The 14,667-nt window shown below is 42.2% G+C and overlaps 1 protein-coding gene across 2 annotated transcripts in view; it reads left to right on the forward strand.

The window, feature by feature from the left end:
- LOC124150321 overlaps positions 1-14,667 on the forward strand; it is a 221,545-nt gene that overhangs the window by 165,686 nt on the left and 41,192 nt on the right. Inside the window, exon 1 of one of the 2 annotated variants that reach the window (XM_048380876.1) lies at positions 3,504-5,063. The exons of the other annotated variant lie outside the window; for it this stretch is intronic. Coding sequence (XP_048236833.1) covers positions 3,545-5,063 — 1,519 coding nt within the window. The 5' untranslated portion in view covers positions 3,504-3,544. Of the gene's footprint in view, positions 1-3,503; positions 5,064-14,667 lie in introns of those variants that run through there. 2 annotated transcript variants of the gene reach the window in all.

Genomic DNA, 14,667 nt, shown 5'->3' on the forward strand with positions numbered 1-14,667 from the left:
ATATTCTGATGAAAACGTTCCCAAGCTTGAAGATTCCATGGCGGGAGGCAATGGTCAACAGAGACCCAAGACTATTTGTCTCCAGGACCCCCACCACCCATCTGAACACATAGGCATCAGCTCAGTGAGGGATGAGGAACAGGAGCAACATTCAAATAGTACTGGTGACAGAAGAAAACCTGCTTCATTTGCTTGTACTCCAACAAGAGACGACAAGCTCTTGACAAGAAACATCAGTGGTCCAGATTCTGATTGCCAGCATCTGTATGAAGAATCAGCTGTCAGTTCAGTGATGGAAGGTCATGGGGAACAGGTTCATCATAGTTGTGAGAGATTGCGTAAGGATGATGTGGCCTGTAGATCCTCACAAATACCTGGTTCTAGTGCTTTGACAAGAGATGATGAACAGTTGTTGAGAAACATTAACAGTCCAGGATCTGATCGCCAACATTTGTATGAAGACTCAGACATCGGTTCAGGATGTGGCAGCCCAATGGATGTGAGATGTTTCAATGAATCTCTTGCTGAAAACGTTAACAGAATTGAAGAAAGGGAAAACTCTTTGAGGCATAGAGACAAATCTGGTGGCGGTTATGATGTCTCGGAAAGACTGGGCTGCTTGAGAGATCCTGGGAATCATGGACAACTTCATCCCTCTGGCGTCACTGTAACTTCTGGAGCCTATCAATATGTGAAAATGTGTGATGATGGAGTACCACAGAACCATGACATGACTTCAGACAAAGACATGACTTCAGACAAAGAATACTCCTGTATTCAGTCTGCTAGCCACAGTGTGACGATAGACAGCAATATGTCAGAAGCATGCTCATCCGGTGAAAAACATGTTCTGTATAATCCCCATGATGAAACATGTGCAAGTGTTGTGCCTAATAACCCCCTTGATATGAACAGATACAGACACAGATACAGACATGAATTAATTGAGCAGCCTTTGAATATAATGGAACTCCAACACAGCAGCCAAGATAGACACATATCAGCACCTGGTAGTGCCTTCATTCCCGTGGGGAGAAATCTGACAAAGAAAAGGCACTCTTCTGGATCAAGCATTTCCTTCTCATCGAATGACCAAAACCATCCAAGGAATCGACACTCATCAGGGCCTTGTACTTCTTTCTATCCAGTTCAACACAACGTGTCTGTGAGTAAGGATTCAGCAAGGAGAGCTTTTGTTCCAGTGGAACCACCCACACCCAAGGGTAGGCAATTCTCCGGAATAAGTGTCCACGCACTCGCTGAAGAGAATGACAACAGAAGCAATGCTGACCCAAGTTTCTATCGCCATCATCAACATTTAGACTCAGGGATTAGTTCCTTGTCTGGGAGTCCTATTGATGTGAGGAAAGGGGACAGACAGCTGGCCACTGAACACCTAGACAATGTGGGGCATTTGGACAACTATTACAGACACCCACATAACCTTGACACACAGTGTTACGGAGGCAGTGATGGAGAGTCTCATTCGCATGATGGAGACCTGGAGGACATGCTGGGAGAAAGTCAGTGTGGCAGGAATGATGAATTAGCAGAGCTGGAGAAACAAACAAATAAGCATTGCTCTGAATCAAGTCCCAGAGTTTCAAGGAAAAATGCAAATATGATTGTCCCTTGTCCCTATGTAGATAATGACAATAAAGCTGGTGATCATTCGAGAAGTGAAAGTCAGAATGTTCCAAGTGCTTCACAACAGAATGTTCCAAGTGCTTCACAACAGAATGTTCCAAGTGCTTCACAACAGAATGTTCCAAGTGCTTCACCACAGAATGTTCCAAGTGCCTCACAACAGAATGTTCCAAGTGCACCACAACAGAATGTTCCAAGTGCTTTACAACAGAATGTCCCAAGTGCTTCACAACAGAATGTTCCAAGTGCTTCACAACAGAATGTTCCAAGTGCTTCACAACAGAATGTTTCAAGTGCTTCACAACAGAATGTCCCAAGTGCTTCACAACAGACTGTACAGTATCACAGGACTGTTGAGGACCCAAGGAGAGATTACAGTCATAATGGAATGGACAGTGTAGGGAGCTATGAGGAACCTTCTGTAGGAATAGAAACAGAAAGTTATGAGTGCAGCAGAAATAGCTACATAAGCATTGGAGCTGTAGACTCTGTTCCTAGTGACCATATGAGGCACAGACAACATTTTGTTGATGTAGACATTCATTCTGTTGATGCAAGCATGCACTCTGTTGATGCAAGCATGCACTGTGTTGACCATGGCATGCAATCTGTTGACGAAGGCATGCACTCTGTTGACGTAGGCATGGAATCTGTTAATGCAGGCATGCAATCTGTTGACGAAGGCATGCAATCTGTTGACGAAGGCATGCAATCTGTTGACGAAGGCATGCAATCTGTTGACGAAGGCATGCATTCTGTTGACGTAGGCATGCAATCTGTTGACGAAGGCATGCACTCTGTTGACGTAGGCATGCATTCTGTTGACGAAGGCATGCAATCTGTTGACGTAGGCATGCATTCTGTTGACGAAGGCATGCACTCTGTTGATTCAAAACCAGAACGAAATAGAAGAGGATGTAAACAGCCTCCATTCCAAGGGAACACTGTAGGAATTGATAGGCCAGATGATGAGAAGGCCGATGAACCACACTATTCTAGTCAGTACTCTCCACCAACCATGACTCGAGAACAAACTCAAAAGCCTCAGGTTAATCAGCATCATAGCCCATCCCATGGACCAGCTGATGCAGTGAACCAGGCTAGTGTGCCTCTTGGGAATACGAGAGAGAAAAATGATCCTGTCATACGATCTCGCGATCAAGAGCAGTCAGTTCATCAACCTCAGCTGGTAACTCACGCAAATGACAGGTCGCATACTACACGCAGTGGACATATCAGAGCGCATAAACAGTCTGGATGTTCAGCTCAGTCGAACAGTAATTCTTTGCCTGAAAACAGACCGCAGTCAGTTGTCCTTCTTCAGCAAGATAATGAAAGGCGTGATGTGCCATGTCAGACTGAAGATGGATATTCTGGCGGACCTGAACAATTGCAATCTGAGCCGAACCCTGATCCTGCAGATCAGGTGCCCAGTCCATCAGATCACTGCGAGGACAAACATGTGTCAGTGAATTCAAGGGCCATGGTTGTTACTCCAGGATCCCAGGAATTACGCGAAGATTACTTTTCCCAGAATGACAGGAACAGATGTCCAACTGACCACGGAGAGCACTACAGGGATGGGAAGAAATGTAAGGAGCTTGATGGACCTGAAGTTACACAAGGGCAACCAGGCTGTGTGTCTGATAGGGTTATTGCAGCCCATCAACAAGATTCTACTTGTAAAAGTCACTTGAATGAGAAGCCAGGTCATTGGGATGGGGAGAGAAAATGTCCGAGAGAAGTAAATGAATTTCTTGATAATTCTGGAGAAATTGAAGGATTTCCTAATACAAATGAAGTGCATTGCAAACCAGGTCAGTGTCGTGATTCAAAAGAAACTGATGGATTCACCAGCAAAAGTGACCTAAGTATTAAGCTAGGGGTGTGTGGTGGCATGACAGATAGACAACAACTAGCCTTGAATAATCATGATGAAACTGACGTACACGAAAATTCACAAGGACAGCCAGCTCAAGTGCCTGACATCATTGTAGGGGAAACATGCCAACCTACTAGCACAGAAAGTGATGGATTTTCTCGTGTCGTCGACCAGCTCAATGAGCCAGATCAATGTGGCAACAGTGATCAAAGACAAAGGGTCCTAAATATTGTGTCTGAAAGAGGCACAGATGCTGCCTATGCAGAACCTGATCATGTCATAGCTAGTCCGAAACCCAGGCGACGGCGCCGCACGTGCAGTGGGAATGCTATTACATCCACAGACAGGTATGAATATGAAGATGTGAAAAGTTCCAGAGAAAAGATAAATGGTATATTTTTTTTACCCATAGAGAGTCCCAGGAACTCTATGTTGAATATTCAGGAAAACTCTTCAGTAGGTGCCTCAAGTTCAAGTGAATTAGCATCAGAGGAAAAACGGTACGAATATGAAGACGTGAAAAGTTCCAGAGAAAAGATAAATGGTATATTTTTTTTACCCGTAGAGAGTCCCAGGAACTCTATGTTGAATATTCAAGAAAACTCTTCAGTAGGTGCCTCAAGTTCAAGTGAATTAACATCAGAGGAAAAAACTGTGGCAGGCAATTCACTGGATGATTTATCACACAGGCCGCAACAGCTGTGTGTGACACAAGACCATGCACAATCGGCAAGCAACAATGAGTGGGACTCGCACGCTAGCAGGTGCTTGCCTCACGAGTCTTTGACACAAAGTGGGCAAGGAGAAACACCAGGAGAAGCCGAGGAGGGTGCAGAACATGACACTGAGGGAGAAGGGGTTAGTGTGACAGGGGGCCAAGCAGAAGGTGGAGGAGGAGAAGGTCAGCCAGACTCAGGTCAGAAAGAATCAGGTCAGGAGGAAACGGGGCAGGAGGGGAACTGTTCTGCCAAAATGGATAGGAGAACACAACGAAGACGGAGTTCCGTAGATTTTCTTTCTGATGATGGAAGTATTGATGAGGGCCGGGGGCAACTTGTACTTGTGAACCGTGGTGGGGGGTACAGCCAGCTGCCCCAGGGGAGGCGGGGCAGCCTCCCTAGGGGGAGTAAACTGATTGGGGGTCAGATGAATGGTGATAGCAACTATCTGAATTCCTATACACATATGCATGGAGCAGGCAACCAGTTTTCGGTGAGAGCAGAAGTTCATGATTCTCAGGTTGCCCATTACTATGGGCAACAGGAAGCTGGGCAGGTTTCCCGAGTGCCCCATCACCATGGCAATGCCATGTACAAACAAATTCCTAGACGTCCATTCTCCAGAGCTGAATATGATTCTTCAATATCTCCCAAAGATTACGTGGAGGGTCATGACAGCCTGTACCCAATGCGGGACCCGAGTGGGATACGTGACATGGACTGCCGTACCTCACAGGAATACAGCCGGTCAACCAGCCCAGTCAAAGCCTCCCAGGATAAAGCAGAAACTTCAAGGAGAGGAGTGAAAAGCTATGGTGGGTCTTTACACAGTTCTTGCTTGGGGAAGTTCCCATCACTATAATGCTAATGCGAGGTTAAATTTAAACTCACTCACTCAATCTTGCTTGGTAGAAAATTGCTCACTGCGTATGATGTTATATCTACCCCCACCTGCTCCCTTTTGAGATAACTGATTACAATTTGTTTGTTCATTGTTTTAACATGGTGCCCAGGGAATAGCTGACCTCATTCGTCACCTATTGCCCCTTTCCGTAACCTGCAAGAAGACTTGTCCCCCTTTCGATGAATGTTATGTGTGAAAATACCACAATCCAATCAGAATGCGCGTATGATTTCAAGTTCTTCATCAAAGAATCCCTCAGAAATATTTTTTGATTTTACATATGTCTTGCATCTAAAAATATACCCAAGACACAGTTAAATGTGTTCCACCATACTGTATAATTCCGCATGTCCAGATGAGCTTTAAATTGCATCTGAAATATATATAATATACCGTATGGGGAAATATATGTGAACCATAACCCGACGACTTGACAATTATTTTAGGTATGCCCGTTTGTGCTAAGACGGAACCCGGTCGCAAAAATGGCCATGAGAGGGGCACGAGTTGCTATTCGGCTTGTCCCGGAATAACACGAGTTGGTCACGAATGTAGGTGACCTGTTATTAGTCGTGGTCAGTCAGCCACATGCCTGTGTATGTTTGTGGCTTTGTAATAACAAATCATCCTCTTTAATAACTGATTACTGTTTAGTTGGTCCATTTATTTGCTGCAAATGTTAGATGTTGCCAGCTAGGGGACAGGACACGATTGCCTTTTCGCGAACACTGGGTATCATCACTATTTCATAGTGATCCATAAACACATGCTTAGGATGTAGTCAGAATCGTACAATGGAGTTTTCTTATGATCACAGAAAGGATTTTGTTGTTTGTATTGTTTTTAAGATACATTTGATTGAATTGAGGTCTATTTAGTGGCCGGGGATTTGCTGACCTACCTGTTTGATTGAAACACATAGAAAACCTGAAGCTTATTCGGACCCCCTTAATTTTGAATACAGAGTATGTTATGAATCCCAGTGCCATTTAGAAAGTGGTCAAATGCAGTTATCAGAATTTCATTTTGTGGAATCGTCAGTGGCTGAGTGGGTTAGATCGCGGACTTTGCCTCACTCTGGGAGTGTTGGTTCGAATCCCTGATGTATTCTGTTTTATAGTGGAAAAGCCAGCATTTTAAATGCTTTGTGTTTTCTGTTCAGTTAAAATGGAAACTTTTCTGTCCTCTGTTGAACCTAAACTCTGTTAAACTCAACCAATATAAATATATATTCCGTCATGCTCTTTCAACTTTTTCAAGCATGGTGTTCTTCATATGACGAGGGGGCACGGGTGGCCCAGTTGTCTAAGGCGCCGTGATTCACTGTGCAGAGTTGCGTCCCTTGCGCATGCCAGAATCCTATGATTGTGGGTTAGAATTCCGGTTCGCCCCGATTATGTTTCTAGGTTTGTCAGCACTATATATACCCATGCTCGTGGGTTTCACCGAAGTGGTAAACGTCTGAGACCTGCATCACTTTGGGCTTTCCTCCCACATTAAGCTAAGTCGCTGCGATATAAGTGGAATACTGTTAAAAGCGGTGTTAAACCCAACTCACTCACTCATATGACGTTATTCACAGCCCGAAACGTCAAAAAGTTCTCTTCAGTTCTGTTGAATTTAGGACGTAGCAGACAGGTTAGGGTTTAATGTCATTATATCCTAAAGGCGGGGGACACCAGAAATGGGCTTCACACATTGTACCCATGTTGGGAATCAAACCCAGGTCTTCGGTGTTGACGAGCGAACGCTTTAACCACTAGGCTACCCGACCGCCCCTCCTACTGAATGAACATAGGTTTGGATCCAGCAGTTGATGAAGCTGAGCGTTGTTTGACACAGGACCACCATTGCTTGTTAATATCACCAGATATTTCTGCACGATTACACACAGCATGAGGTGCAAATGGCTGTAACAACATCACGAATGCAGCATAACTCATGCCTCATTGACTGCCTCATTCTACATACAAGCTCGCTGAGCCTCGTAAAGCCTTGCATTGTTCGTGCGGCTTATCATACTCGCATTGTTGGAATGTGGCATGTGTTGCATGTGGGTTACAAAACTACATGACATTTTATGTTGTGGTGGGCCACATTTTATATGTTGTGTCAACTAAATGACACTTCATGTCGTGGTGGGGCACATGTTGCATGTGGGTTACACAACTACATAACATTTTATGTCGTGGTGGGCCACATGTTATATGAAGGTTACAAACCGTTACACACCTACATGACACTTCATGTCGTGGTGGGGCACATGTTGCATGTGGGTTACACAACTACATAACATTTTATGTCGTGGTGGGCCACATGTTATATGTAGGTTACAAACCGTTACACACCTACATGACACTTCATGTCGTGGTTGGGCACATGTTACATGTGGGTTACACAACTACATAACATTTTATGTCGTGGTGGGCCACATGTTATATGTAGGTTACAAACCGTTACACACCTACATGACACTTCATGTCGTGGTGGGGCACATGTTGCATGTGGGTTACACAACTACATAACATTTTATGTCGTGGTGGGCCACATGTTATATGTAGGTTACAAACCGTTACACACCTACATGACACTTCATGTCGTGGTGGGGCACATGTTGCATGTGGGTTACACAACTACATAACATTTTATGTCGTGGTGGGCCACATGTTATATGTAGGTTACAAACCGTTACACACCTACATGACACTTCATGTCGTGGTGGGGCACATGTTACATGTTGGTTACACAACTTCATGACACTTTGTGTCATGGTGGGTCACATGTTATATGTGGTTTACACAACTACATGACATTTTGTGTCATGGTGGGGCATAAGTTACATGTGGGTTACACAACTACATGACACTTTGTGTCATGGTGGGGCATAAGTTACATGTGGGTTACACAACTACATGACACTTTGTGTCATGGTGGGGCATATGTTACATGTAGTTTACACAACTACATGACACTTTGTGTCATGGTGGGGCATATGTTACATGTGGTTTACACAACTACATGACACTTTGTGTCATGGTGGGGCATATGTTACATGTGGGTTACACAACTACATGACACTTTGTGTCATGGTGGGGCATATGTTACATGTGGGTTACACAAATACATGACATTTTGTGTCATGGTGAGGCATATGTTACATGTGGGTTACACAACTACATGACATTTTGTGTCATGGTGGGCACATGTTACATGTGGGTTACACAACTACATGACGCTTTGTGTCATGGTGGGGCATATGTTACATGTGGTTTACACAACTACATGACACTTTGTGTCATGGTGGGGCCATGTTACATGTGGTTTACACAACTACATGACATTTTGTGTCATGCTGGGGCATATGTTACATGTGGTTTACACAACTACATGACACTTTGTGTCATGGTGGGGCATATGTTACATGTGGTTTACACAACTACATGACACTTTGTGTCATGCTAGGGCCATGTTACATGTGTGTTACACAACTACATGACACTTTGTGTCATGCTGGGGCCATGTTACATATGGGTTACACAACTACATGACACTTTGTGTCAAGGTGGGGCATATGTTACATGTGGTTTACACAACTACATGACGCTTTGTGTCATGGTGGGCCACATGTTACATGTGGGTTACACAACTACATGACACTTTGTGTCATGGTGGGGCCATGTTACATGTTGGTTACACAACTACATGACGCTTTGGGTCATGGTTGGGCATATGTTGCCTGTGGATTACACATGATTGTCGTTAAAGGTGACTATGTTTGTCGTAAGCAACAACTAACGTGATCGGGGGATCAGGCGTGCTTGATGCATGTCATCGAAACCAATTGCATGGATCGATGCTCACGATGTCCATCACTGGATTGTCTGACTCAATTATTTACAGACTGCCGTCATATAGCTGAGTGTGGTGTTAAACAACAAACAAAACAAACAATGAGGATATTACATGAGTGTTTATGACATACTATGTTTACGACATTATGAGATTATAAACTAAAGGGCCTTGCAGTGTGTATTAAATCGGTCAGAGTTTACCATTGTCCCGTGTTTGCAGTGTATAATGCATTGGTGACACCTGTTGGTTTGTGTTTAGTCAGTAAGGAGGCAGATGTAGGTCATGCTCTTTGAAGCAGGCTTTAATATACATGCAGAGTCAATTAGAAAGTTGTAACACTCATGTGCAATACAAGCTTGATTAAGCATGACCAACCAGGCCATTGATTTACCTGTTTGCTGAAAGGTCTTTGGGATGTTGGATTATAGCCTTGAGATTTGGAAATGTGTGTGAATGTACATTGATGATAATTTGAATGTACATGGCGTCTGTTGTTAAGTATTTATCTCAGTGTCACGTTTCATGACTAATAGAGCAGCCATGTTTTTAATATATGATGTATGTATCCATTCTCGCGAACTAAGGTTCATTTCAAGGCATCAACAGCAGTAATCTGACCATGGTTGCTGTAAATAACCGTGAGTTGTGCAATCTAACCATCACTTCACACTCGATTTCACGAAATTAATGTATACAATATTGAATGACATTTTTAATACAAATAATAAAATATATTACAAAGATAAGTCCAGATAAACAATCAGTACCTTTTTGTAATCAGATTGTATGATAACGGAATTTAATTGCGTACTTCAGTTCGGATTTGTTGACTGGTATTTCCGGAGTTACATGCTCACGGTGATCAGCTGATAATGTTTTTTGAGATGGGGAAAACATTGTGTCATTGCAAAACTTGAGTTTATTAAAAATGTAACTAAATTTTTGGAGCCAATTACCGCGTTGGTGCTATATTGATGGCCGCATTAGTAAGGGAACACTATCATTGCCGTCAGACTATATTTATAATTGCTGTTTCCATCACTATTTGATAGATGCATTGAAGAAGTGATTGTAGACTAGGAATGGGATGAGTCCAAATTTACTACCCAGGTACCCACTGCAGATCTCAAGAGATACAAAATGTACGATTGGGATTTTTTTACCACAGATTAAAAGACCTGATCGTGCATACACTGAAGTTGACTAAAGATATATCTTCATTCAACCATATGAAAAGTCAGAAGGAATGGGTGCAAAGTCAGAAAGAAATGTGAACATTAGTGACTTGTAGTAATAATTGGACTATATAAGGAGTCTAAGAAAAACATTTATGGATGTCAACTTCTTTATAATGAGGAACGCAACATTTCAGGGTATATGCTTACTCCTTCATCATCAGAGGTGAATAAATGCTATGAAGCAGAGAACATATATGTGTATCAAGTCTTGGAAAGGCATTTATAAGTGATACACATGTTCCTCATAATACAGAAGTTGACATCCATTAATTCTCTTCCTTCTATATTTGTACCCATAAGAACAACAAAAGTAATAAGATAACAAAGGTGGAAACAAGGGAAGCTAACAGTTAATTGGCGCTGATGGGTGATTAGCAACAGACAATGGAAGCCAGGACTTAAGGTATGAGTCTGTTGTGACCTTGCAGACACTCAATGTCACGTTTCAAGCCAAATAGACCCATGAAGATACGGGGTAGAATAGGTCTTCAGTAACCCATGCTTGCCATAAAGGGTGACTATGCTTGTCGTAAGAAGAACTAACAGGATCGGGTGGTCAGGCTCTCTCACTTGGTCATCGATCCAAATTGTGTGAATTGATGCTCATGATGTCAATCACTGGATTGTCTGGTCCAGACTCGATTATTTACAGACCGCCATCATATAGCTGGAATATTGCTGAGTGCAACGTTAAACAACAAACAAACAAACAGAGAAGCCATTATTTTCAGTGTCAGTGTCGGGAGGCTTGTTGTGATGGGAGTGATATCTGTTGTTGTGGACATCACATCCTGTCAGCGATGTATCCACAAATGTTTTCATGTGACAAGTCAGTATAGTAAGCAAGGGCCTGTTGCCTTTGGAAAATGGACAAATTTAATCAGTGATCAAGTACTTGGCACCAGATGCCAGGTATCAAATATTTATCCAGGCCTGCCCAAAGTCCGATAGTTTGGTCCACATTCTGCAACAGATGTCAGTAACAAATCCCAAATTGGAATTAAAACATTCCCAATTCATATCAAAATAGTTAAAACTTGTGTCAGGCCGCAATTCTTTATTTTTCATTTCCTGTCCTGCCCCAACTGGAAAGAAACTGGGAAAAACATAAATTAAACATAAAAATATTTATTTTTATAATGTCTCCTGCTTGTAATATAGACCCTCTATACAATATAAAATCATAGATATAAATTCCATGTCTACATCACTATCATTGATTCAAGAAGCCAGCTGCAGTTTTAACTCCACGGCAGAATGACTTTCATATAAATAAATATAGGATTGACATAGCTATTTATTTTTAGTTTTATTTTGACCGAGCTTGTGTGGAAAAGCTGGAATAAATCTGTGAAACAAAAAATTACAAAAGTGTGGCCTCATGTCTTTGTGGCGGTGCCTTGTGTTACACTGAAAACAGGTCCATGAAAGAGGAAGAGGATTTGAAGCATAATTAGAAATTATTGCATTGAATGCAATTTTTAAAATAATATGTTAATATAAAGAAATAAGCAAATTAAAAAAAGTTCGAACATTGAATAAACTTATTTTTTTCCCAATTTGCCTGTCAAGAGCACTTTGTTTGGAATCCTAGAGAAGAGCTGGAAATGGATGTATCCATTACGATAGTTGTAGAAATAGCTGTAGTTTGGGTACATCTGAAGAGAGAAGGAGATGGTAGGAAAGGGGAACACATTGTTTTTAAGTCAATTTTAGTACGGTAATCACATCTGTGACATATCTGACCCGTGGACCCGTGAAGATCCAGGGTAGACTAGGTCTTCAGCAACCCATGCTTGCCGTAAAGGCGACTATGCTTGTCGTAAGAGGTGACTAACGGGATCGTGTGGTCAGGCTCGCTGACTTGGTTGATGCATGTTATCGTATCCCAATTGCATGGATCAATGCTCATGATGTCAAACACTGGATTGTCTGGTCCAGATTGTCTAGATTATTTACAGACCACCGCCATATAGCTAACTAACAAAGATATATTTCTTGTTTCACCTGACCCACCTACGGCTATATTTGCCCCCGCCTTTTTAGGAGATAAACATCATGTGTTTTCAGATGCCCGAATATTTTAATATTTAGTTCTTCCAGCTACTGTTGTCGATTCCTAATCAGATTTCAGACATTTTAAAATACAGAAGTAATCAGTCACTAGAAGCACACACTTTCTCTCTCGCTGATTTTTTGTGAGACACATGTGATGTCACTCTGGAATACAATTACACCACGTATCCGTAGTGTTGATTGTTGCTTGATTATTTACAGCCTGCCATCATAGGGCTGGAATATTGCTGAGCATTAAACAACAAACGAACAAACAAACAAACAATTACGCCATGATGCAATGAATGACATGGCATGCTTCCGTGATAACTGAACTATCCTCGTCAGCAGAATGTGGAGAAAAAAACTAAATCGAAGTCAATCAGACTTCATATTTCATTATTGTGGTACCCATTTTCCAAATACAAATAGAAGACTGTTCAAATTTGTAATTGAGAAACAAATATTTAAAAAAAATAAAATTCTAATCAAGAAACAAATTCATACGCAGATAACACTTCGAAATATTTTCTAACTTTATTTCCCATTCAACAATATTTGTACCCATGTTGGAAATCAAACCCGGGTATTCGGCATGACAAGCGAACGCTTTAACCACTAGGCTACCCCCCCCACCCGCTCCCCCGGTCTATTTTCTGTGTCTGTTAACCATGTGACATAACATGTTTGGAATGAATGATGAATGGCTGGCATTGAAGGAGCCCCACACAATCACAATTATGTGAAAAATGACGTGGAAAATGTTGATGGTGTCCTTGACATTTCTAATTAGTATGGGCAGGATGTAGGGTAAGTGCCAAGCTTGAAGTAAAAGGTCAGTGTTGTTGCTTCAATAATTCTCATTGCCCATGACACCTATACTGACTGAAATGTAAATGTTGACATATTTTGAAAAGAAAAAGATGTACTAAATATATATTGGTGTATCTCAATAGAGCCTATGATCTGTCTCAATGTGCCGTGCAGTTATCAGTTTACATGCTACAGGCCCTATGATCTGTCTTAATGTGCAGTGCAGTTATCAGTTTACATGCTACAGGCCCTATGATCTGTCTCAATGTGCTGTGCAGTTATCAGTTAACATGCTACAGGCCCTATGCTCTGTCTCAATATGCCCTGCAGTTATCAGTTTACATGCTACAGGCCCTATGATCTGTCTGAATGTGCTGTGCAGTTATCAGTTTACATGCTACAGGCCCTATGATCTGTCTCAATGTGCTGTGCAGTTGTCAGTTTACATGCTACAGGCCCTATGATCTGTCTTAATGTGCCGTGCAGTTATCAGTTTACATGCTACAGGCCCTATGATCTGTCTTAATGTGCCGTGCAGTTATCAGTTTACATGCTACAGGCCCTGTGATCTGTCTCAGTGTGCTGTGCAGTTATCAGTTTACATGCTACAGGCCCTATGATCTGTCTTAATGTGCCGTGCAGTTATCAGTTTACATGCTACAGGCCCTATGATCTGTCTAAATGTGCTGTGCAGTTATCAGTTTACATGCTACAGGCCCTATGATCTGTCTTAATGTGCCGTGCAGTTATCAGTTTACATGCTACAGGCCCTATGATCTGTCTCAATGTGCTGTGCAGTTATCAGTTTACATGCTACAGGCCCTATGATCTGTCTCAATGTGCTGTGCAGTTATCAGTTTACATGCTACAGGCCCTATGATCTGTCTCAATGTGCCCTGCAGTTATCAGTTTACATGCTACAGGCCCTATGATCTGTCTCAATGTGCCCTGCAGTTATCAGTTTACATGCTACAGGCCCTATGATCTGTCTGAATGTGCTGTGCAGTTATCAGTTTACATGCTACAGGCCCTATGATCTGTCTCAATGTGCTGTGCAGTTATCAGTTTACATGCTACAGGCCCTATGATCTGTCTCAATGTGCTGTGCAGTTATCAGTTTACATGCTACAGGCCCTATGATCTGTCTCAATGTGCCCTGCAGTTATCAGTTTACATGCTACAGGCCCTATGATCTGTCTCAATGTGCTGTGCAGTTATCAGTTTACATGCTACAGGCCCTATGATCTGTCTCAATGTGCTGTGCAGTTATCAGTTTACATGCTACAGGCCCTATGATCTGTCTCAATGTGCCCTGCAGTTATCAGTTTACATGCTACAGGCCCTATGATCTGTCTCTGTGCCATGCAGTTCACAGTTAATGTGCTCAAGACCTGATGTTAACTCAACTTTTTTGATAAAGCTGAACTGTTAAAATATTCTTTGTAAGCTTGGATGTAAATCTGGAAAATGTTGACCCAGTTATTGCTAGTGATGTCAATATTGTTGTTTATTGCACATCCCAATTCATCCAATCTATTAAAGTCGTTTATCCATAAC

This window comes from Haliotis rufescens, unplaced genomic scaffold (genome assembly GCF_023055435.1).
Source record: "Haliotis rufescens isolate VD_foot unplaced genomic scaffold, xgHalRufe1.0.p SCAF_33, whole genome shotgun sequence".
In the NCBI taxonomy this organism is placed as follows: domain Eukaryota; kingdom Metazoa; phylum Mollusca; class Gastropoda; order Lepetellida; family Haliotidae; genus Haliotis; species Haliotis rufescens.